The 24033-nt window shown below is 36.4% G+C and overlaps 1 protein-coding gene across 7 annotated transcripts in view; it reads left to right on the top strand.

Annotated features, from left to right (window-relative positions):
- SRBD1 (S1 RNA binding domain 1) overlaps nt 1-24033 on the top strand; it is a 220176-nt gene that overhangs the window by 31887 nt on the left and 164256 nt on the right. For all 7 annotated transcript variants that reach the window (XR_002085708.2, XM_019468785.2, XM_053890656.1 and 4 more), the window contains exons 8-12: nt 3544-3640; nt 4928-5063; nt 13007-13110; nt 18094-18201; nt 22792-22949. Coding sequence is in view for 6 of the 7 variants with exons in the window: in XM_019468785.2 (XP_019324330.2) it covers nt 3544-3640; nt 4928-5063; nt 13007-13110; nt 18094-18201; nt 22792-22949 (603 nt within the window). In the remaining variant the exon portion in view is untranslated. The remainder of the gene's footprint in view (nt 1-3543; nt 3641-4927; nt 5064-13006; nt 13111-18093; nt 18202-22791; nt 22950-24033) is intronic.

Here is a 24033-nt window from a genome sequence, read left to right as displayed (position 1 = left end):
AGAAAAACCCAAGGAAAGTGACAACTGATGCATGTCAGGATACATTGGTTTTATTGACAAAATAAACCCTAGAGTGAGAGCTTTGAGTAAGCACGGCTTTTTTTGGGGAGTGCTCTGACAGGATGGGATGGGGAGATTGGTGCTCTCCTAATTCCTGCACTCATTCTAGTTTCTTTGGCCTTCTGTTGATTCTTTAGGCTGGGAGACTTAAGTGTCTATAGGGGGCAGTCTCTGATAAGAAATTCCACAGTATGTACTACTACACTGTAGAGAATCCTAGCATACTGTCACCTGTGTTCCTTTTAAACAATTCAGTGTGAGTTTGTTATTAAAAAATTAAGGATGAGTGTCTGTAAAACTCCGTATGTCTGTTCACATACAAATACACTTATCTTAATCTCTGTTTCGAAAAAGGCAATAATTAAAAGAAAAAGCAAATTAGTATTATTTGTGTTTAGAGATGGGTTGAAATGAGTAAAAGTGAAGTTTGTTTAATTTTTTTTTTTAATTTTTTAATGTTTATTTATTTCTGAGACAGAGAGAGACAGAGCATGAGTGGGGGAGGGGCAGAGAGAGAGGGAGACACAGAATCTGAAGCAGGCTCCAGGCTCTGAGATGTCAGCACAGAGCCCGACACGGGGCTCGAACTCACGGACCATGAGATCACGACCTGAGCCGAAGTCGGACGCTTAACCGACTGAGCCACCCGGGTGCCCCCCTGTTTACTTTTTTAACGTGTGTTTTTTAGTTAGATTTTCAAATGATTGCAAATTTAATGTTTTAATAGTAGCTGAGACTGTATAGACAAGCATGAAGGTCAGCCACAGTGGGAACTTTCTTGGCCAGTGATAGTAGGTTTTCTTAGAATCAAATGTTGGAGTTTTCGGAATATCAGATGCATAAAGTTTTGTTGTCTGTTCTTATTTTTCTCTTATGGTCGATTTCTTTTCCTTTTACCCCCTTTGGTACAAAGTTTTCCTTAGTTCACTCATATACTGAATTCCTACTGGATAGGTTTGATAACTGTATCTCTGAGTGGCTATATGTAGTGATGCTCATGGACTACATGGTGATGACACTTGGTGATACTTCTGATAATGCGGATCGGTCAAGGCTTATTGCAGCTAAGGTAGTATTAGCACATGTATTGGACTTCCTGTTTGCTTTATTCCCTTTTTCTTTCACTCTTATCATAAATGTCAAAGAATTACAATTAATTCCAAACAATCTAGGTACTGGTTTTTAAAGTTCGCTTGGAGTGTTCTTTTCTTTGCTCTTTTAGGTTATCTACAGACTCATGATCACCCTCAGATCTCTTATTGTTTCTCTAAAGAAGTATTTTCATCATTCCCATCATTTCTCAAAGAAATGTCTAAGAAACCAGATATTTCAGTGTGAAGTAGAAGACACTTCTTGCCACAGACCAACAAGAATTTGATCTGAATCAGAAACATATAGATGCCACAAATGGAATACATCCTAGAATTTCCAGAATATCCCTGTTTTGTTTACGAAGAGAAGTAGCTGATTGCTCTGTTGTACAGAAGAGGTAGCCTTAGTGCAGATAAAGTGAAAGAAATGCTGGTCCTTCAGTTTTTGTTAAATTTGTGGAGCTTTGAAGAATCTGTGGCTGGAAAGCTTTCACTACAAGAAAGGAAATAAGATTTTTGGCTCCTGTAGTCCTTATTTTCTCCTGATTTCATTGAGGTGCTAAACTTTGTGGACTTACATTATTCTTGGCTGTATTAAGCCCCAATGACCGAGTCTTTCTGATGGAAGAAGGTGCTTTTTAAAACACACAAGACTCTTTTCCAGTCTTTCTCTTGAGAGGGCTTATGTAATTTGGATGAGTCCAGTGATTGATAATTTCTACCTCCCACTAAGAACCACTGCTCTAAGAGTTCAAGGCACCTCCCCAGCAGTGTTGGTTTTTTGTTTTTTTTTTTCCTTAAACTTGAATGAGTATCAGAATTATCTGGGATGCTGTGTAACACAAAAGTCCCAAAGCCTAGGAATCTGTGTTTGTAATAAGTACCTAGTGTGATTGTATTCTGGGGTCCTTAGACTATAAAAACATTGCTCTAGAGCTCTAGCATAATTTTAATTATATAAGATTTATTAATTATAAAAAGTTTACAAATTGTGTTCACCCAAAATGATGGGGGCTTTTCAGAGGTCTTTTGTTATAATAGCAAAATCTATAACTTCCTCTTTCTGTTCTCTCTCATCGATGGTTGTTATTGGAGATGGGTTCCATCTTCACTTTTCACTTATCACCCTGGTATTCTCATTAAACTTTGTGTAATGATGCTGTGAGGTGCTTTGGGACTCCAGGAGTTAGTGCATAGTGACTGGTTTTCTAAGATGAAGACTGATCTAGGGAGATAGCTTACCAAGAACAGACATTTATTGACTGCTTACTGTATGTCACAGCTGTTCTAGGTCCTTTACATATACAGCCTTCTACTTCTCAAAGGTAATTCACTCCTGAAAATCCCCTCATGGGGAAATTCTCTTAAAATGTAAACAGAATTTGTATTAATTTTAATCGTTAAATTCCTTTAAAATAAATGTAGTTACTCAAGATTAGTTATAACAAAACTCAACAGCGCATTTCTCTTTGTTAATGACTCCATAAGTCTGTCCTCCTGTTCTCTTCGTCTTTTGTACCTATTACTCATTAAAATTATGCTCTCGGAAAAACCTACTTATGATACTTAGTGCTTGTGTAACTCAAGCTTTAATGCAAGAAAAAAAAGAAGCTTTAATGGAGATAGAACAATTAAGATAGAAGAAACGGAAGAAGGCAATGCAGATGATTTCTCTCAATGTATATAGAAATTGATATCACAGGGGCTATAATGTTCAAGAGTCACTGCTATAAATTAGCAAACCGGAAGCACTTAGAAAGAACATAACGCACCATTGGTAGACAGTTCAACTATGAAATAGATGAACAATCACAAATAGCTCTTGTTTTGTGCTCCTGAGATTTGAGAAATTCAAGTGGGTCATTAAAAATGTGAGTAAACGCCTCAGAAGTCAAAATAAGAATATTAATAAAATTACTATTTGTAAAGGATAATTTTTCTAAGTGGTATGAAATGGTATATCTTAGGTTATGACTCTGTTAATACATATTTCCCATAATACATTTAACCTCTGTAAATACTTCGTGAAGTAGGTACTATTTTGCATTTTTATAGGAAACTGAGGCACAGAGAGGTCAAGTTACTTGCCCAAAGTCAGACATTTGGTAAGTAGTGAACTAGGATTAGACCAGGCAGATGGTTCTAGAGTTGCATTTTTCACCATTAGGTTATATGGTATGTAAAGGTCCTGTATTCTTGCTTTGGAGACTTGTTACTTTTTTTTCAGAGGTAAACTGGTCAGTGCTATGATACTTTTCTGTCTTAAGTTTTTCCATTTAAGGGTTTATTTTGACTGGAATAAATTTATTGAGATTTAATTATAGATTAAAAAAAAAAACAAAACCAATCTGTAGTTCTTGCTTTTGTTTTCCCTCTTACCCATTTCTTAAAGGACTTTCAGCACTCCAGGATATTGAAACGGGAGTGCAGCATATTTTAGCAGACATGATTGCTAAAGACAAAGACACGCTTGACTTCATTCGGAAATTGTGAGTAACTCTTTTATAGAGTTCTCTGCTTTGTGGACTCATGCTGGTAAGGGTCATATGGTTAGTGCTAACACCAGTGTTCATTAAAAACTTTATTTTTGGACTGTTTTTTGGTAGCAGAACTCTTTGTTCAAGCAGCAGAGCCCTAATACATAAAACAGATAAAAGTAAAGTTGCTTTAATTGAATTCTAGGCAGGGCGTCTGGAACTCTGCCTGCTCATCCTCCTTACACTGAAACCCCTCAATGGAGGGCTGTGAGGAACAGTTTAAAAACTATTGCGTGGTTACACAGCGTGTGCTAGAGAGATCCATGTTCATTTAGAGCGGGTGGCATGCTTTGTGAACATATGTGATGTGTGTACTATACATGTATTATATAATATCATTTAACTTTAATAATAGGTAAAGATAAAAGTGTTGACCTCAAAATGAATTTCAGCTGATGGAGAGAGCAGCTTATCCATGGGATCACAGTCCCAATTTATAAGAGATTAAAACTTCATGACCTAAGCCCTACTTGGGCCTTTGGATTTTATGCCTCATTAAAGAAAGATATCTCAAAACCCTGTTTTAATATATTTTTCAGCTGTGTATCAGCAGACAAGACAGGGTTTTCCAGCAAAAACCTTTATGCTCTTACTCTTTCTCCACATCCCTGGCTGAGTGAGGTGTACAGAGGAGAGGAAGGGGGAGATGAACCCGTTGACTACCATCGCTTGTCAGGGTTTTTGTTAATCCAAGGGAGAGAACTTTCCTATTTCCTCAGTGGCCCTAGTAGGAATGAGTCAGAGAAGGAGAACTGCCCGGATTTTAATTGTGTTTTTGTAAGTAATTACACTGCTGAATTTGGCCTGTCATTGGAAGCTGTCCCACCACATCCTCTTGTTTCCCTTCTTTTTAGCTTTTACTTGGCTCTGACTGCTTCACTCAGTGGTTAGGAAAGATATCTAGACTAGAATTATCGATCTGGTATCTGTAGATACCAGATGGTATCCGAACTGACATAGGCATTTTATAGGAGGATTGATATACACATAGCTCTGGAGGACCTATGCTAGCATGAATGGGCAGAGTCCTCTTTTGACAGGTCAGTACATTTTTATAGTTGGGCATCATTTAAAAATTTTTCATTTGGTAATGGCTTAAGTTTTTGCTAACGTTATTTCCATAAAAGGTGTTTCTTTACTAAGGCATAGTAATAACTATGCCTTAACTTTTTTTTTGTTAATTTTACATTAATAAAATGTATTTGTAACTGCTTGTTTTGTGCATATTTATCTGAACAGGTGCCAAAATAGGTATATTTGCATCCAGTCATCTCTGGCAAAGGTGTCCTCAAAAAAAGTAAATGAGAAAGACGTTGATAAGTTTCTGCTCTACCAGAATTTTTCATGCAACATAAGAAACATCCAACATCATCAGGTAAATAAGGAAACTGCTTATCCATGCTGATAGTAATAATAATGATGATACTTTGAATTTGCCTACTACTTTGGTTTTTAAGGAATTAAAGTTTTTAAGGCAACCATTCTTTTTTCATATAAATTCTTACAATATTGTCATATCCTTCCCATTTCAAAATGGGGTAACTCAAGACGCAGAAAAGTTGCTAACATTGAGAATTATTAGTAGGGCTGACAATACACTACTTCAGATATTTTGACTTTCTGGCTGGTGATCTTTTGTATTAGACTTTGCTTCTCAGTGTGCTTGGATTTGAGCTCAATTCTGGATCTTTTTCATATGACATACAAATTAGAGGTATTCTGATTTAGAATAAAGTATGAGAGATCTCACTTAGTTGTATAAACATAGTTGTTTTATCTCAGTGTTTTAATTTCATTTTTCAGTTTACTGATTTTTTTCCTAATTGTAGTCATAGGTTGTCTCTACAGTGTATAAAGTGGCTTTTATGTCACATAGGGGAAAAAAAGATTATTTACAAACTGAAATTTTAATTACTGTTTTTTACCTATGTAGCTACTTTTACCAGTGTTCTTTATTTCTTTGCATACTTTTGAGTAATTGTCCAGTGTCTTTTCATTTCTGCCTAAAGTAATTCCTGTAACAATTAAATGTAAGGCTGGTCTATTAGTGACAGACTCCTTCAGTTTTTGTTCATCTGTAAGGTCTTAATTTCTCTTTCTTTTTTAAAATATATTTTTAATTGTGATAAAATACATGTAACATATGTGTTTAACTTATAATTTTACCATCCTGGTTTTTTTTTTTTAACTTTTTTTTTTTAATGTTTATTTATTTTTGAGACAGAGACAGAGCATGAACGGGGGAGGGTCAGAGAGAGAGGGAGATACAGTATTCGAAGCAGGCTCCAGGCTCCGAGCTGTCAGCACAGAGCCAGATGCAGGGCTCGAACTCACGGACCGTGAGATCATGACCTGAGCCAAAGTCGAAAGCTCAACCGACTCAGCCACCCAGGCGCCCCATTTACCATCCTGTTTTTAAATGTACAGTTCGGTATTGTTAAGTATATTCACATTGTTGTACAGCCAATCTCCAGAACTTTTTCAGGATATAGAATTCGTGGTTGACATTTTTTTTTTCAGCAGTTTGAATTTATCATCCCACCGTCTTTTGGCTTCCATAGTTTTGATGAAGAATCAGCTGTTGATCTTACTGAATCCTTAACACATAATGAATTACTTCTCTTACTTCGAGGATTCTCTGGCTTTAGGTTTGGACAGTTTGATTATAATGTGTCTCACTGTGGATCTCTTTGAGTTTATCCCTCTTGGGATTTATTATGATTCTTGGGTGTGTTGAATGTTTTTTTATCAAAACTGGGAAATTTGGGGCCATTATTTCTTCAAATATTCTTTCTGCCTCTCTCTTCTCTCCTGGGTCTCCTGTTATATGTATGTTGGTATACTCGATGGTGTCCCATAGGTCTCTCAGACTCTGTTTATTTGTTTATTTTTCTTCTCAGACTTCATAAATCACAATTGACCTATCTTCAAGTTTGCTGATGAAATTCTGCTTCCGCTTGCTCAAATTAACTATTGAACCCTTTTAGTAAATTTTTCATTTCAGTCATTGTAGTTCTTGGCTCAGAATTTCTATTTGGTTTCTTTTTATAATTCTCAACTCTATTTATATTCTGTTTTTGTTGAGACTGCATTCTCTTAATTCCCTTTAGGTCTCTGTCCATGATTTCCTTGAACTTGGAGCATATTTAAAACAGTGGTCTAATTAAGACTAATGTCTGAGCTTCTTCAGGGATAGTTTCTGTCAGTTTCTTTTTTTTTCCCCTGTAAATGGGTCATACTTTACTGTTTCTTTGTATGCCTTGTGGTTTTATGTTAAAAACTTGACATTCTTAGTGTTATACATTGCCAACACTGAAAATCAGATCTTCCCCCCACCCCCATCCTTGGTATATGTTGCTGCTACCTTTGGTGGGGAGGTTTGTTGATTTTTTTTTGTTTAGTGCCTTCTGAATTATTTTTGAAACATCTGTATTCATCTTTGTCATGTGTGACCACTGACATTTCTTCCATTAGCTTTGTGGACAGCTAGTTATTTGACAGAGGTTTTCTTAATGCCTGGAGCCAAAACAAATAACAAACTCTCCCCAGTTCTTGCAGATTGGCTGTGTGTGGGTAGTCCTTCAACATTGGCCTAGAAAGGCTGTTTACACCTCTGCCTTAGCTTTCACTTCCTGTTTGCATGGAGCCCAAAGGTCCGTCAAAGGTGAAAGCTTAAGGTCTTTCCAGAGTGTGTGTCTTGTCCCAAGCATGCACGCAGACTCCCGGATTCTCTAATCTATGCAGGAACTTTACAAAGACTCTTTCCCCTTTAGTATCTAATTTTCAAGCCTCTTTTTCATTGAGGTTTTTTTGACGTTTGTTAGTTGCCCTGACTGTAATCCCTACATCTACTGTTAGCCCTCACCCCTCAACACTGTGGCACAATCATTTGCCTTTAAATACTTCTAACAAATGCCACTCAGGAAACGGCTTCTGTCCTGGGGAAGCTCTGAGGCAAAACAAAGGCCAGCCCTTGAGTCTGTCCTTCAGGGAGCCATCAAACAGGTCAAAACACAAGATCACAAATATTTGAGACGATGATCTATGTCGCTCCCTCTGGCCCTAGCAACCTGCCCTAGGAATGAGGCTGTTATCTTCATGGCAGCTGCTCATCTACAGAGCGGAGGAGAGCAAATGGTAAGTTCAAAGTGCTCTTTTACCAAGATTCTGTGGCTTCTTGTTTCTTTAAGTGTTCCTCTGGTTGTTATAAGCTTTTTACTAGGGTCCAGAGTTCTGAAAAAGTTGATTCTGACAGTTTTTGCCAGCTTATTACTGTTGTAGTAGGATGGACTTTTGGAGTTCCCTACTCTACCATGTTAGTGATGTCTTATGTAACAGCATCTTTAAAGTGTGATATGTAGTCCCCTTGCTCTATTCCAAAACCAGAATGTGGCTTTAACATTATAAAGTGTTCTTCTTTACCTCATTTAATGGTTTTTAGCTTGAAGTCTACATTGGTATCAGGATTGCAACCTGTATTTTCTTTCTTTTTTAAAAATTTTTTAATGTTTATTTATTGTTGAGCAAGAGAGAAGGAGGGACAGAGAGAGAGAGAGGGAGACAGAGGATCTGAGACAGACTCTACACTGACGCAGGGAGCCTGATGTAGGGTTTGAGCTCACAAACTGCGAGATCATGACCTGAGCCGAAGTCAGACACTCAACCAACTGAGCCACCCAGGCTCCCCGCAACCTGTATTTTTTAATGGATATTGATTCCATTTTAATCTTAGCCCTACAGTTATATGAAGTGCCTGGCCTTAGTCCTTTTGCCAAAACTTTCCAGTCCTCTTTTGGGTGAAGCTTATTCTCTAGTCGAATAGAGAGTTGGCAAAGTTTTTCTGTAGAGGACCAGAGAATAAATGTTTTAGATTTTCTGAGCCAGGTGGGTTTTCTGGCAATTACACAGCTGTCATTGCAGCATGAAAGCGGTCATAGATAATACACAAACGAGTGAGCATGGTTGTGTTTTAATAAAATTCTATTTATGAAAACAGGTGTTATCTGGATTTGTCCCATGGACCATAGTTTACTGACCGCTACTCTTCTGTATTTTTCAAGGATGGCATATATGAACAGTATTTTCTGAGTTCTAACACATTCACAATTGTTTCCTATGGGCTTGATACATAGACAGCTTGGATCAGTATATTTTTTGTTTTCACTTTCTTCCCTTAACTTTCTTAAATATGTTGCTCTGCTGTTGTCTTGCTTTGTATGTTGTTTTAGAGAAATCAGATGGCAATCTAGTTCTGGTTCCTAGAAATGCCATAGATGTAGGTCCTGTGTTATTTTATTTTTATTAAGGTTTTATTTTATTTTACTTATTTATTTTTAATTTTTATTTATCTTTGAGACAGAGAGAGAGAGAGAGAGAGAGAGAGAGAGAGAGAGCGAGCGTGAGCAGGGGAAGGACAGAGAGAGAGGGAGACACAGAATCCAAAGCAGGTTCCAGGCTCCGAGCTGTCAGCACAGAGCCTGACATGGGACTCAAACTCACAAACCACAAGATCATGACCTGAGTGAAGCTGGACGCTTAACTGACTGAGCCACCCAGGTGCTCCTTATTTTATTTTTAAATGGTTATGTATTTATTTTGAGAGAGAGTGATTGCATGTGAGTGGGGGAGGATCAGGGAGAGAGGGAGAGAGAGAATTCCAAGCAGAACCTGATGCAGGGCTCTATCTCACCACGGTGAGATGATGACCTGAGCAAAAATCAAGAGTTGGGTATTTAACTGACTGAGCCAGTCAGGTGTCCCTCTTTATTAAGGTTTTATAGGAAGATGAAGGGGAGATTTGGAATCAAGAGATTGCCAGTTTCTCCAAACTTGGAAGTGCTCACTATAAACATTTTTAAAATTGAGTTTTTCTTCCATCTGCATTTTACTGTTAAAAGAGAGGATAACGAAAAGATTAGAGTACATTACTTTTTGTGGGATATTTCTCATCATAACAGCTGTTAATTTTTGTAATTTGCGATGATACAGATGTGAAAAGGTGTTTTTTTGGTGTAGGGGTAACATGGAGAGTTGTCAATTATCCTACAAATTTTTCTTGAACACTTATTTTATATCAGTTCCTACTTGGAGTGTAGAGGTGACATGGTCTTTGCTCTTGTTGTAAGTATTATTTATATGTTCTAGATCTAACTCTTTTATGTGATAACCGATTTGTAAAACTTTTCTTCCATGTTATGTGTTCTTTTCACTTTCTTTTTTATTTTTAATTTTTTTAATGTTTATTTATTTTTGAGAGAGACCGCATGAGTGGGGAGGGGCAGGGAGAGGGAGACACAGAATCCGAAATAGGCTCCAGGCTCTGAGTGTCAGCACAGAGCCCCACGTGGGGCCCTAGCCCACGAACCGCGAGATCATGACCTGAGCCGAAGTTGGACGCTTAACTGACTGGCCACCCAGGCGCCCCTCTTTTCACTTTCTTAATTGTATCCTTTGAGGTATAATGTTATTGAAGTCCAGTCTATTTACTTTTCTCCTTTAGTGATTGTTCATGTAGTATTATATCTAAAACCTTACCTAGTTCATGGTCACAAGGATTTTCTCTTATATTTTCTTCTAAGAGTTTTATAGCTTTAGTTGTTATGTTAAGGTCTAAGGTCAGTTTTGAACAATTTTTGTGTATGATGTGAGGAAGGCGACCAGCTTCATTTTTTTTGCAGTCAAATACCGTACCCCTGTAGCTTCATTCTTTTGAACATAGCTATCCAGTTGTCTGGGCGTCACTTGTTGAAAAGACTGTATTTTCCCCAATGAACTGTCTTGGCATCCTTGTTGAAAATCAGTTAATTCTGGGCATATGCATTTATTTCTAAACTCTTTTAATTTTATTCCACTAAGCTATGTATCTATCCTTATGCCTGTACCACACAGTTGTGATTACTGTTAGCTTTGTATTAAGTTTTGAAATCAGAAGGTGGGAGTCCTCCAACTTTGTTCTTCTTTTTCAAGGTTGACTCTGGGTTGCTTGAACTTCTATATGAATTGTAGAATTAGTTTGTCAGTTTCTGGAGAGAAGCTAGCTGGGATTTGATAGGTGTGCATTGAATCTGTAAATCAATTTGGGGAGTATTGCCATCTTAGCAATATTAAGCCTCTGGTTCATGAACATGGGATGTTTTTCCATTTCTTCAATTTCTTTTAACAATGTTTTGTAGTTCTCAGAGTTTACGTTTTGCATGTCCTTTGTTAAATTTATTCCTAAGTATTTTATTCCTTTTGTTGCTATGGTAAATGGAATTAAAAAAAATACTTACTTTCAGAATGCTTACTGCTAGTGTGTAGAAATCCTGCTGAACTCTTTTTTAGTTCTGATAGCTTTATGGTGAATCCCTTAGGGTTTTCCATATATAAGATCATATTATCTGCAAATAGATATATTTCTTTCTTTTCAATTTAGGTGTCTTCTTTTTCTTTTTCTTGCCTAATTACTCTGGCTAGAACCTCCAGTACAATGTTGAAAATAGAAGTGGCAAGAGTAGACCCTTGTAATCTTAGAGGGAAGGCATCCAGTCTTTCACCATTAAATATGATGTTATCTGTGGAGTTTTTGTATGTGATTTTTATAGCATTGAAGAAGTTGCCTTCTATTTCTAATTTGTAGAGTGTTTTTATCATGAACAAAGCTGGAATTTTGTCAGATATTCTTTCTGCATATGTTATGTAAGAAGATAATTTTGTAATTTTTGTTTTTTATTTTATGGGTATCACGTATTATGCTAGTTGATTTTTGGGTGTTAAAGCAACTTTGCATTCCTGGAATAAATCCCTTTTGATCCTGGTGTGTAATCCTTTTTATATATTTATGAATTTGGTTTACTACTTTTTTATTGAGTATTTTCATGTCTATATTCATAAGAGATAATGATCTTTATTTTTTTCTTGCAATGTTCTTGTCTGGTTTGGGTATCAGGGTAAATAGAGTTGGGAAGTTTTCTATGGTATATTTTGGAAGGGTTTGTGAAGAATTGGTATTAATTCTTTACATGTTTGGTAGAATTCTGTGGTGAAGCTATTTGGGCCTGGACATTTTCTTGTGGGAAAATTTTAAATTACTAATTCAGTCTTCTTTACTTAATTTAGATCTTTTTGGATTTTCTGTTTTTATTTTACTGTTTGGCAGTCTGTCTTTTTAAGAATTTTTTTCATTTTATTTATGTGATGTAATTTGACGTGCAGTTGTTCATAGTATTCTGTTATGATCTTTTTTATTTCTCTAATTTCAATAGTAATGGCCCCCCCTTATTTTTGATTTTGGTAATTGGAATGCTTCCTCCCTTTTTTCTTGGTCTAATAAAAGGTTTGTTAATTTTGTGACATTTTCAGAGAACCAACTTTTGGTTTTGCTAGCATTATTTTCTATTATTTTTCTGTTCTCTTTTTATTTTCCCTCTATATTATTTCCTTTCTTCTACTTGCTTTAGGTTTGTTTGCTCTTCTTTCTTTTTTTTTTTTTTTTAATTTTTTAATGTTTATTTTTGAGAGAGAGAGACAGCATGAGCAGGGAGGGGCAGAGAGAGAGGGAGACACAGAGTCTGAAACAGGCTCCAGGCTCTGAGCTGTCAGCACAGAGCCTGACATGGGGCTTGAACTCACGAACCATGAGATCATGACCTGAGCCGAAGTTGGATGCTCAACCTACTGAGCCACCCAGGTGCCCGTTTGCTCTTCTTTAAAGGAGTGTTTTTAATATATTTTAAGACAGTTACTCTTTTAATATATTCATTAAGAGATAGCTTGAACTGAATTTAAATTTTTCCTTCATTTGTAATCTTTGTTATTTGGGACAGAGTAGTCTTAGAAAAATTATTATGTAAAATGAAGAAAATACATACCTCACTGGTGGCTTTGAAAATTAAATGAGGTAAGTATTTAAAGTGCTTAGATGGACTTGACAATTAGTAAATGCTAAATAAATGGTGACAGTTAGTAGTTACTGTTCCACATGGGAATTTGCATGTTTGTAAATCTCAGCCATAAATTTTCACAAATGTGAAAAATATATTTTTTAACTCCAGATGATCAAAAATTTTCAATTAATCAAATCTGAAATGAGATTCTTAGATCACCAAAGTCTCTTTCTGTGAATGTCATAGGCTTTATACCAGTATTTTATTAAAATAATTTTTTTTAAATATAAAGAAGTGATTATTTTTAAATACATTTTGGTAAATAAATGAATGAAAAATTCATATAGCTCTAGACTGGATAACTGCTCTTTTATTTCACAAATGTTGACTGATTAAATTGACCATTTATATATTTTGTGGATCATCAGTCTTTGCCATATATGTTTTCATTCAGATCCTGGCAATTAACCGTGGGGAAAATTTGAAGATACTGACTGTTAAGGTCAACATTTCTGATGGCGTGAAGAATGAATTCTGTAGGTGGTGCATCCAAAACAGGTCTGTTTATAGATTTTTAAAGAATTTCTTTCTTTTCTAAAATAAATATAAATGTTGTGTATGTTTCAATAGGAAACAGGATGTATTGAGTATTTAAATAAATTATTCATATTACTTATCTCTAGGGAGAGGGATTTTTACTTAGTACTTTTTTGTACTGTTGGAATCTTATAATAAGAGTGTTTTCTCTTATGAAAAGCTAAATTAACAAAAACATGCTGTATATGACAGATCTGAAATGTTTTGATCATTAAGGATAATTGAAGCAAAAATATAATTTGTCAGATATTATAATATAAATCTCTAAAGCTATATATGCAGTTTACCTAAAATATTTTGCACAGTAAAAATGATTGCAGTTAACATTAAATTTATTGGAAATTTCAGAGAAATGTCTAAGCTTATGTAACTTTTTATTATCTTTTTTCATTTGTTAACAGAACCTTTTAAAATTCCACCATATGTTTGTATAGAACTTCTAACTTTTAGTTTTCCCTTTTCAGAGTGTATTTGATCCTTATAACAATCTGGTTTGTTGGTAGAGCAGATTTGTAGCTGCCATTTTGCGAGTGAGAAAAGTGATACAAAGGTCAAGAAGATTGCCTGGCAGTTAGGATATGTAATTCTGTGTAACCTTAAGTTAGGGAGATTGCTGGGAAAGCTATTTGAAGAGTCGGATGAATTTTTCTTTGAGAGGAACCAGTACTGTGTACTTTAGAAATTAGCTCTCTCATCCAACATAGTACTTTCATCAATTCATTGGAAGCCGCTTTGCCAAAAACCAGTTCCATGAAGGATTAACTTGCTTAATGACCAAATAATGCTAACCAAGGACTCATGAAGTGAAATGTCTATCTCAGTGTTACTCAGTAGGTAAATTGTGTAAGCTAATTATGTTATAGCCATACATGGAATTCTGTGCAGCCATCTTGAAAAGTTGAGATAGAGCTGAACTTGAGATACAAACATGTCTTACTGGGTTAAAAAGACAGCTTATAATTATTAGTATTTATAGTATGGTTTCATTAATGGCAAAAAATGTCTGTGTGTAAGAACATTTTTTGGAAAAATACAAATGATCTATTCCATAGCTCTGGTGTGAGATTTTAATTTTCTGTTGTATACTCTCTTGTGGATTTTGTAGGTGTTTTTTTAGTGAATGTTTATTTTCTTTGTAAACAAATAAATTTCATTAAAAATAAAAAGGAAGTAAATACCTAAAAGAAATCATAGATTTAAACAGTAGTGTGAAGAAATTAGATAATTTTAATTTAAAATATGATGAAACTCTGAGATAGTTGCATAGAAAGAACAAAATCTTGAGGCCCCTGGGTGGCTCAGTTGTTAAGCGTCTGACTCCTGATTTTGGCTCAGGTCACAGTCTCATGGTTCGTGGGACTGAGCCCCGCATCGGGGTCTGTGCTGATGGTGCGGATTGGGATTCTCTCTATCCCTCTTTCTCTGCCCCTCTCCCGCTCGGCTCTCTCTCTCTCTCAAATGTAAATAAGTAAACATTTAAAAACAAAACAAAAAAACCCAAAATTCTAAGAAGCAAATATATCTGAGTTTGAATTTCAGTTATATTACTTCTTACCCTTGTGACTATGAGCATGTTATTTCTTTCTCAGTTTCATTATTGTCTAAATGATAAGTAATACCTTTTTCACATGTTTGAGAGAAGTAAATGATAGTCCATTTAATTGTGTAGCCTTCAGTGGTATCTGTTATTACAAAGTAGTGGGATTATTGTGCATATTTCCTTTTTAGAAATATCTTTTATAAATAGGGGGACAACACCTATCTTATTTTCCTATGAATATTCATAATACTCAGTATCAGTTAAGGAAGTATTAGTTATGGTTTTAGCCTATTATCTTCATACTGAGTAGATGTTAAGGAGTGGTTTCCTTACAGTGATTTAAATGGTTTTTCTTGGGGCGCCTGGGTGGCGCAGTCGGTTAAGCGTCCGACTTCAGCCAGGTCACGATCTCGCGGTCCGTGAGTTCGAGCCCCGCGTCAGGCTCTGGGCGGATGGCTCGGAGCCTGGAGCCTGTTTCCGATTCTGTGTCTCCCTCTCTCTCTGCCCCTTCCCCGTTCATGCTCTGTCTCTCTCTGTCCCAAAAATAAATAAAAAACGTTAAAAAAAAAAAAAAAACACAAAAGTAGATAAACGTTAAAAAATTAAAAAAAAAAAATAAATGGTTTTTCTTGGCTCATCTATATTTTATTTTATTCAATTCTTCCTCAATTGAATAATTGGTAATATTATTTAACCTATACTATAATACTTTACTATGGTATAGTGATATGTTTCAGTTACATTCTAGAAGTTTCTCTGTATATAGATAATTGAAGAAACACTTCTATGGGAAGTAAAGACCCAAAACAAGAGCTAGCTAAATTATTTCTCTGGGAACCAAAGAAACATTCTCAGGGAATTGTTTTCTTTTTTTAAAACACATTTGAATGACTGGAGATGCTTACTCAAATCTTTCCTTCTTCATCCTCTTCTGTTTTGTTTATTCTCTATGCCCCTTCTTCTTTCACCTTCCACCTCTCTCATGTATTCATCCATTCAGGTTATATGCTAGATGCTGGAGATCCACCTGTAGCCTTATGCTACAGATAAATACGCTCTTTGTCCTTGGTGACAATATAGTTTAATGGAGAAGATCTTGACAAATGGTTAAGGGTATGCTGAGGTTATAAAGGAGAACTGCAGTGTTTCATGAGTCTGTAACAGGGAACCCTAATGGAGTCTGGGTTGCATGCATATGTAGGTCAGAGACAGAAGGAGAGGAACAAAAAGCAACATGAAATGACGATTGACTTGTAGGCATGGGCCGGATCGATCATACCTAGCCTTCTAGACAGGGAAGGACTTTGTTCTTCTTTATCTTAAGGGTAATGGAAAGCCAATAAAAGGTTTAAACAGAGGATTATCATAATGATCAGTTTGCATTTTAAGATCACTCTGGCTCAGTATAGGGAATTATTTGGAAGGAAACCAGAGTAGATGTGGAGGCAAGAGATAAGGTTTAAGGAAGACTGTTGAGGCTTCCAGAAGGATCAGATAGGCAATGTTAAGGATTTCTGGTTTCTTCCTACTTGCAATGGGGAAACCTTGGTTTGGCCTTAAAGGGAATGATCCCCAGCAGATATCAGGTACATACATCTAAAAAAATCTCTCCTTTAGGGCCTTCCTGCCTCTAAGGACTGTCTTCCTATCTTATTGTCTCATGACCCAGGACTGTGTTCTCTCCTAACTTGCCAAGCTCCATAGCATGATGTATAAGACGCTTAGTGATCTGGGCTCTGCCATGTTTTCTAGCCCCCTCTACCCCCCCACCTGCTCCTGGCAGTTATGCTCTAGCAGTACTAATCTACTTGTAGTCACTTAGACTCATCATGTGCTTTCATGCCTCTGTGCTTTTTCATATGCTATGGTTTCTTACCAGTATGCTTTTCTTTCTGGGTCTTGTTTGATAAAGCACAGTTAATTTTTTCAAAACCCATCTCAGATGCTTCTTCTGGGACATCTTTCTTGACATTGGGCTCTCCAAATTAATAATAACAGTAATAATAATATTAATTTTAATATTAATTATGTGTATCCAATTCATATCCTACTCCTCCCTACCCCTCATGCCCTCAGATAAAGGTGACAGTAGAGAGTTACAGAGATTTGTGTGGAAAGATGTATGTCCTGAAAGCACTTTCATTTAAATTAAAAAACAAAACTATATGCTACTCAGATAATAATCTTCTATGGAAGGGATTCAATTAGTTATTATGAAATCTTTGGTATACTATATAATTGATTCTTGAATGTTTATTCACTGAAGTTTAGTTAATTTCCTACCTGAGATAAGTAAGGGAGATGACAGTGTCCCTAAGGTATATTAATGGTTTATTTTATTATTATTTATAAAGTAAATATTTATTAGTGGTTTATATTTAAGAGTCATTGAAGGGCAAGGGCAGAGATACTCTAGATGGATGGAAACACAGAAGGGGTAAGGCTGAATCTGTCCTTTTTAGCTTATGCTTTTCTCTTATTGTTCTCTATCCAGTGTCCACTGACATTTATATCCATCAGCATATGTGCAGATACACTGCATGGTAGAGCACTACAGCCTGAGGAGTAGAGTGAGTTCTACTCAGGAATGGCAAGAGGCAAGAGTTAAAACAGAGTTTGTCCTTTGCTCAGTCTACTCTCTCAGGAAGAGATAAAGAAATGGGCAAAGAGGATACATGTTTGTCTTAGCTTTGATGCCATAACAAAATACCATAGACTAGGTGGCTTAAAGAACAGAAATTTATTTTCTCCCAGTTCCGGACACTGTAAAGTCAAGGTGCAGGCTGATTTGGTTTCTGGTGAGAACCCTCTTCTCGGCTTGTAGACTGCTGCCTTCTCACTGTGTCCTCACCTGACTGGGAGAGAGAGGGATGGAGAGAGGGCAGGCTCTCTGATATCTTTTCTTTCAAGGCACTAATGCCATCATGAGGGCCCTTACTCTCACGACTGTATTTAAACCTAATTATCTCCCAAAGGCCCTATCTCCAAATAACATCTCACTGGGGGTTAGAACTTCAATATATTAATTTTAGGGGACATAATTCAGTTCACAGCAGTGCATTAGTCATTTTCTGGTGACTTTTTTTTTTTCTGGTGACTTTTTTATATCTTAATGTTTTCACCATTATTAATAATGCTTCGGGAGACTCTTCCCAGAATAAGAAAGTTTTTTCCTCCTTTAAGTTTTATGTGTGGCTGTGGTTACCAGGTTTTTAAAAATAAGAACTCCAGATGTCATAGTAATAATTTCCAGACATCACAGTCTTTCCTCACAGATTATGTTACTTTGGCTTCGATAAAGTTTTCCCCCTCTTCTGTTCCACTTCCTCTCCCCTCTTCCAGGAGCCCTTTCATGGTCTTGTTATTGTTACATCAGTTTTAGTGTAGGCTTTTCTTTTTTGCAGGTGGAGACCACGTGGCTTTGCAAGGCCGGAGTTAATGAAGATCTTACACAGTTCACTGGATGATTCTTTTAAACGCCTTATTTATCCTCTCCTCTGTAGAGAGTTCAGGTATGCATCTTATTTAATTTTATATACCATTTATTATTATGTATGGTAATACATACATTACCATTAAAGCATGAAGTAAATATTTGCTGATCCACTAACCAGTCCAAAGAACTGAGTCAGAATCACAAAGTAATTATAGTTAAGTCTCAATTTCAATCTGTAGAGGCAGTCACATGCATAGATCACAAAACGTAACTCTTAGTTACAACATACTTTTCAAATCTTGACCACTTAATGTATACCCCTTCCAGTCTTACAATACCAGTTTTGCACTTCGACAGCCAAGACAAGCAAATGGTTTTATTGATGAGAGATTTGACTTGGGAATAATAAACCAAGAAGTTAATGAAGAATTTAATTGGAAGCGGTTTTTGGAGATAAGAGAACCAAAGACACCATAAGGAAATCCATGGAGCACATGATGCATTTCTTACTATGAAGAGAGAAGGCTAATATATACGTTTTTAACTCCCAACTGGGAGTTATTTGGGTGAATATTATCAGCAATGATGAGTGAATATTAGAGGAGATGATTAAAGTGACCATCTAAGTGGACTAGCAGAAGGACTAAGAGTTACAAAGAACTGCGGAAGAGCTAAGGTGCAGATTGTGAGTTTTTGTCGGGGAGGAGACAGAAAGAAGTTGTGGGAGGCAAAACCCTCTTTCCTGCTTCTCTCTTGCCTTTGTAGTCAGTCTTCAAACCCGCCATTCCCTTCTATATTCCTTCCTATGTGCTTTAGACTTTTCTTCATTCTCTTTTATGGGTTTCAGCAAGGATTACTTGAGAGTAGATTTCCAGCCATCTCTTCAAGCTCACTAGAATTGATAGCAACCTTTATAATGTTTGGCTGTTTTTCTTTTACTGGACTTGGCCATTGACTTTGGAGGTGTTATGAGCAGGGTTTGAGGAGGGGCGCCTGAGTGGCTCAGTTGGTTAAGCGTCCGACTTCGGCTCAGGTCATGATCTCATGGTTTGTGAGTTCGAGCCCCGCATTGGGCTCTGGGCTGACAGCTCGGAGCCTGGAGCCCGCTTCAGATTCTGTGTCTCCCTCTGTCTGCTCCTCTGCTGCTTGCACTCTGTCTCTCACATTGTCTCAAAAATAAACAAACATTAAAGAGTGGGGTTTGAGGAGGTACTATTGAAAAAGACACACAGCTTTTTTAACCAGCTTCTTTTTATCAAAATCATGCATTTTCTTGATTCATCCTTCATAGCTCAGTTGTCCCTTAACAATATTGTTTCGGTTTGAATCCTATTTCATTTCAAGTCTGTGTGAGGTACCATCTCTTGCTTTTGAGTGCTAGGGCATAAAATTTTTAAATAAGGGATTTTGTTTATAATGAAGGAAAAAGAAAATTACTTTATTCAAAATTTTATTTCCTTTTATATATTTTTTCTTTATCTTGTTTTTTCATATTGCATGAAATGTCCAGTAGTGCTTTTGACATTTTTGCATACATTTGATTTGAGTAGCTTTACTGCCTATGGAATGATTTCACTGAGATTTAATGTAAGCCATTTAGGTGTGGGTGTGTTAATGTATAACCCTTCTTTGACTTATATTAGCAGTGGGCAAGCAAGACCACTTTTCTTCTCTTTTTCTAAAATGGCTGTGGTTAAAAAAAATATGTATCTTATTTTAGTCTGTAAGTTGGTTTGCAGACATTGTCTGCAGATGTGTCTCTTGATAGAAATACTTGTAATTACCTGAACAGCAATTGAGGGAGAAAACTCCCAATTGATTTTTCTTTAAAGAAAATTAACTTGATTCTCTAATTAAAAAGAAATTTGTCCTAATGTAGAAAAATTGAAAGAATTAGTAAAACATAAAGAAAAAAGCTCACAAAATTTCAGTACCTAGAGATAATCATGAACATATACATTCAGTTCAGTTGACTATATATATATATGTATATATATATAAGGCAGTCTACTTTGGATTTCTTATTTCTGCAAATATCAAGATTATTCATCCATGTGTCATTTTTCACACCTATCTCTTTCATCAGTCCTGCATTGTCAGTTACCAAGTACTGTCTATTCTCCCATCCATCCTTTATCATACCTTGAATTTCGCCTCCTCTTATTCTCTGTGGTTACGGTTTTAGTTCAGGACATCATAATTAGTTGTCTGGATTAGTCTTCTAGGGTCATAGATGATCTCTGTCTTTGTTTTGCAATAACACATTTCACTTTGCCATCCTAAAACTCTTATCTGATTATTTCATGCTCTTCTACTTAAAATTCTTCAATGGCTCTTCTTTGTCTCTAGGATTAAATCCAGGCTCTTCAGAAGAACATGCCTAACCCTTTGTGGTTGGATTTTGTTTTGACTTATATCTTGGTATTTCTTTTTACCTTAGCATATGAAATTAGTTGGTTTTCCATCGCCTGGAACACTTCCTCTATGTCTTCCATCCACTCTCTCTACCATTGTTTTCTTATTACTCTATTAGTATTCTTTTTTTTTTTTTTTTTTTTCTATTAGTATTCTTAATTCACCTGAGAAAGTTCTCCAGTTTAGGGGCACCTGGGTGGCTCAGGTGGTTCAGCATCTGACTCTTGATTTTAGCACAGGTCCTGATATGACAGTGGTGAGATTGAGCCCCACATTGGGCTCCTTGCTGGACTTGGAGTCTGCCTAGGATTCTCTCTCTCTCAAGGGGTGCCTGGGTGGCTCAGTTGGTTAAGTGGCTGACTTTGGCTCAGGTCATGATCTCACTGTTGTGTGAGTTCAAGCCTCATGTCAGGCTCTGTGCTGACAGCTCAGAGCCTAGAACCTGCTTCAGATTCTGTGTCTCCCTCTGTCTCTGCTCCTCCTCTGCTCATGCTCTATCTCTCTCTCTCCTTCAAAAATAAATAAACATTGAAAAAAATTTAAAAAAAAAACCTCCGTCTCTCCTGCCCTCCCCCACTCACGCACAAATGTGCATGTGCTCTTTCTCTTTCTCTCTCTAAAAAAAAAAAAAAAAGACTCAAGACAGAAAAGCAGAAATTAGTTAGCTGTGTCTTCAAATGTTTTTTTCATTTTTTAATGTTTATTCATTTTTGAGAGAGAGAGAGACAGACAGACACAGTGCACCAGTGGGGAAGGGGCAGAGAGAAAGGGAGACACAGAATCCAGAGTGGGCTCCAGGCTCTGAGTTGTCAGTACAGAGCCTGACACAGCGCTTGAACCCACAAACCATGAGATCTTGACCTGAGCTGAAGTCAGACACTTAACCGACTAAGCCACCCAGGCAGCTGTGTGTGCCTTTGGATATGTAGATAATTGTACCTCAGCACTGATATGAAATGTACTTTGAGTGGCTTTTGTACTCTTTTCTTGTGGCCGTGGCATAAATTTCTTAACCTAGTCTAATGGCGAAGACATGCTTGTTATGTCTTATTACAAAATTCATTAAGAATTTCAGGACATGATAATGTTCAGGGCTTTTGTTAAGATGAATGGTGTTGAAAACTTAGTTTCCAGTGGACTTTTAAGTCCATCGTGGACATATATATTTTATCCTAGAAAAAGCTTTAAAATTAGACTCTTACTAACTTCTTTGGAGTAAGCTGGGAAGTTATGTACATGAGGCAAGATTCTGGACTGCTTACTGGTATCCTTGATCATGTCACATCTCTGTGAGAATGACAGGGTGGGGACTCAATGTGGGGAATGGAATTGAATGATTAGATACTCAGATTCGTACAGATAAAAGTGTAAAAGTTTAAGTGTTGATAGAAGAGATTACTTAGGATTTGATAATTTATCACTAATTTTGTGTTTGTGGGCACCTGGGTGGCTCAGTCAGTTAAGCGTCCAACTTTGATCCAGATCATGATCTTGCAGTTTGTGAGTTCGAGCCCTGCTTCGGGCTTTGTGCTGACAGTTCAAACCCTGGAGCCTGCTTCAAGTTCTGTTTCTCCTCTCTGTTTCTCCTTTGCTCACACTCTGTCTCTCTCTTTCTAAAAATAAAGAAATGTTACAAAAAAATTAAAACAAAAACTAATTTTGTGTTTGTATATTTAATCAGCTGGTAAGCTTTAACTTGACATTCTATGTGATGTCCAAGTCTTTATATGCTCTATTTCTCTCACATACACAGATATTTATAGATATAGATTTTTGCATAGAGCAGATAGAGAAGGAATATAGGTATGACAAACTCCTCAGATTTGCTTCAGAATTATTTGTGGTTCCATGTATTACTGCAGTTAGCAAAAACCGACTCATAGTATAATTTTATATATGATGTTTTTTCCTTTATTTTTTATTTATTCTTTATTTATTTTTTTTTTTTGAGAGAGAGAGGAGAAGCAGAGGAGGGATAGAGGGAGAAGGAGAGAATCTTAAGCAGGTTCCATGCTTAGCGCAGAGCCTGACATGGGGCTTGATCCCACGATCCTGACATCATGACCTGAACCTAAATCAAGAGTCTGTCACTTAACTGATTGAGCTACCTAGGTGCCCCTCCTTTATTTTGTTACAATAAGTATTCCTGTGAAGAATAAGTGGAATGAATTTTGTTCTTTTTCAGGAAGAGACTTTGGGTAAATGAAAAACTAAATCCGTTCTTTTTCCTTTTATTTTTCGGTTTCTAAAGGGCCAAACTAACATCAGATGCAGAGAAGGAATCAGTAATGATGTTTGGACGGAACCTTCGTCAGCTCCTTTTAACAAGTCCTGTTCCAGGGCGCACCCTGATGGGGGTGGATCCTGGTTACAAACATGGTTGCAAATTGGCTATAATTTCTCCTACCAGTAAGCACATCTTTCAGCTTTTCAAATAAAAGTTGGTTGGCTGGTCATAACTTTTACATGGTATATGTTGTGAGGGTTTGGAAATTATGTTAATTTTTGAGGCTTAGAAAATGGTTGTCTCACATATATGGAAACTAGAAAATCAAACTTCATATTTGTCTTCTTTGGTGACCAAAAGTCTCAACATATTACTATCATTTATGAACTTTCCTATGTCACAGTGGAGATATTGAGGATTAACTAGACTCAATCTTTAATAACTATCCTCTAACAACTTCTGTTTGTTGTAGTGTATTTATATATGATGCATTTTAACTCTGTATATATTTTAATACCAGAAATTTTTGTTTTGCCCAGCATTTTTTCCCTTACTCTCTACTTTTTCTGTTGCTCTTTATTTCTTACTGCATTTCTGTGTTATTATTTGAGATCATTTTCTTTCTGCCTGACACTCTAACTTGTTAAATTTAGTGTGGGGTCAGCTGGTGACAAATTGTGTCAGTTTTTGTCTAAAATATTTCTGATTTGCCCTTGTTTTTGAAGGATATTTTTGCTGGGTATAGAATTCGGGATTGGTGTTACTTTCAGTACTTTAAAGGTGTCATTTCATTTTTTGTTGGTGTTTTTTCCCACCTCTGGCTACTATACTTTTTGTTGAGAATGAAAAATCAACCAAAAATCTTATTATTGCTCCTCTGAAGGTAATGCTATTTTTTTTCCTCTGACTGCTAAAATTTTCTTTGGTTTTCAGAGATTTTCTTATGATGTGCTTAGTTGTGTGTGTGTGTGTGTGTGTGTGTGTGTGTGTGTGTGTGTGTGTGTTGTTGTTTTGTTTTGTTTTTTGCTGGGTTTTTTGCATGAATTTGGCTTGGGGCTTGTAGAGCTTTTTGCATTTCTTTCTGGGATTCCAGCTACATGCATATTAGATCTTTCAACTTCTTCTGTTTTTCATTCTTCTATTTTCTATTGTTTGTCTTTATATTAATTATGTTTTATTGTATGTCTGATCTGCAATTAAAGCTATCTATTGAGTTCGTTATTTAAATTTCTATGTTTTTAAGTTTTGGAATTTTCATTTGGTGCT

This window comes from Panthera pardus, unplaced genomic scaffold (genome assembly GCF_024362965.1).
Source record: "Panthera pardus isolate Hobbes unplaced genomic scaffold, ASM2436296v1 HiC_scaffold_25, whole genome shotgun sequence".
Classification (NCBI taxonomy): Eukaryota; Metazoa; Chordata; class Mammalia; order Carnivora; family Felidae; genus Panthera; species Panthera pardus.
The sequence above is the reverse complement of the archived record's forward strand: the minus strand, read 5'-3'. Positions and strand labels throughout refer to the sequence as shown.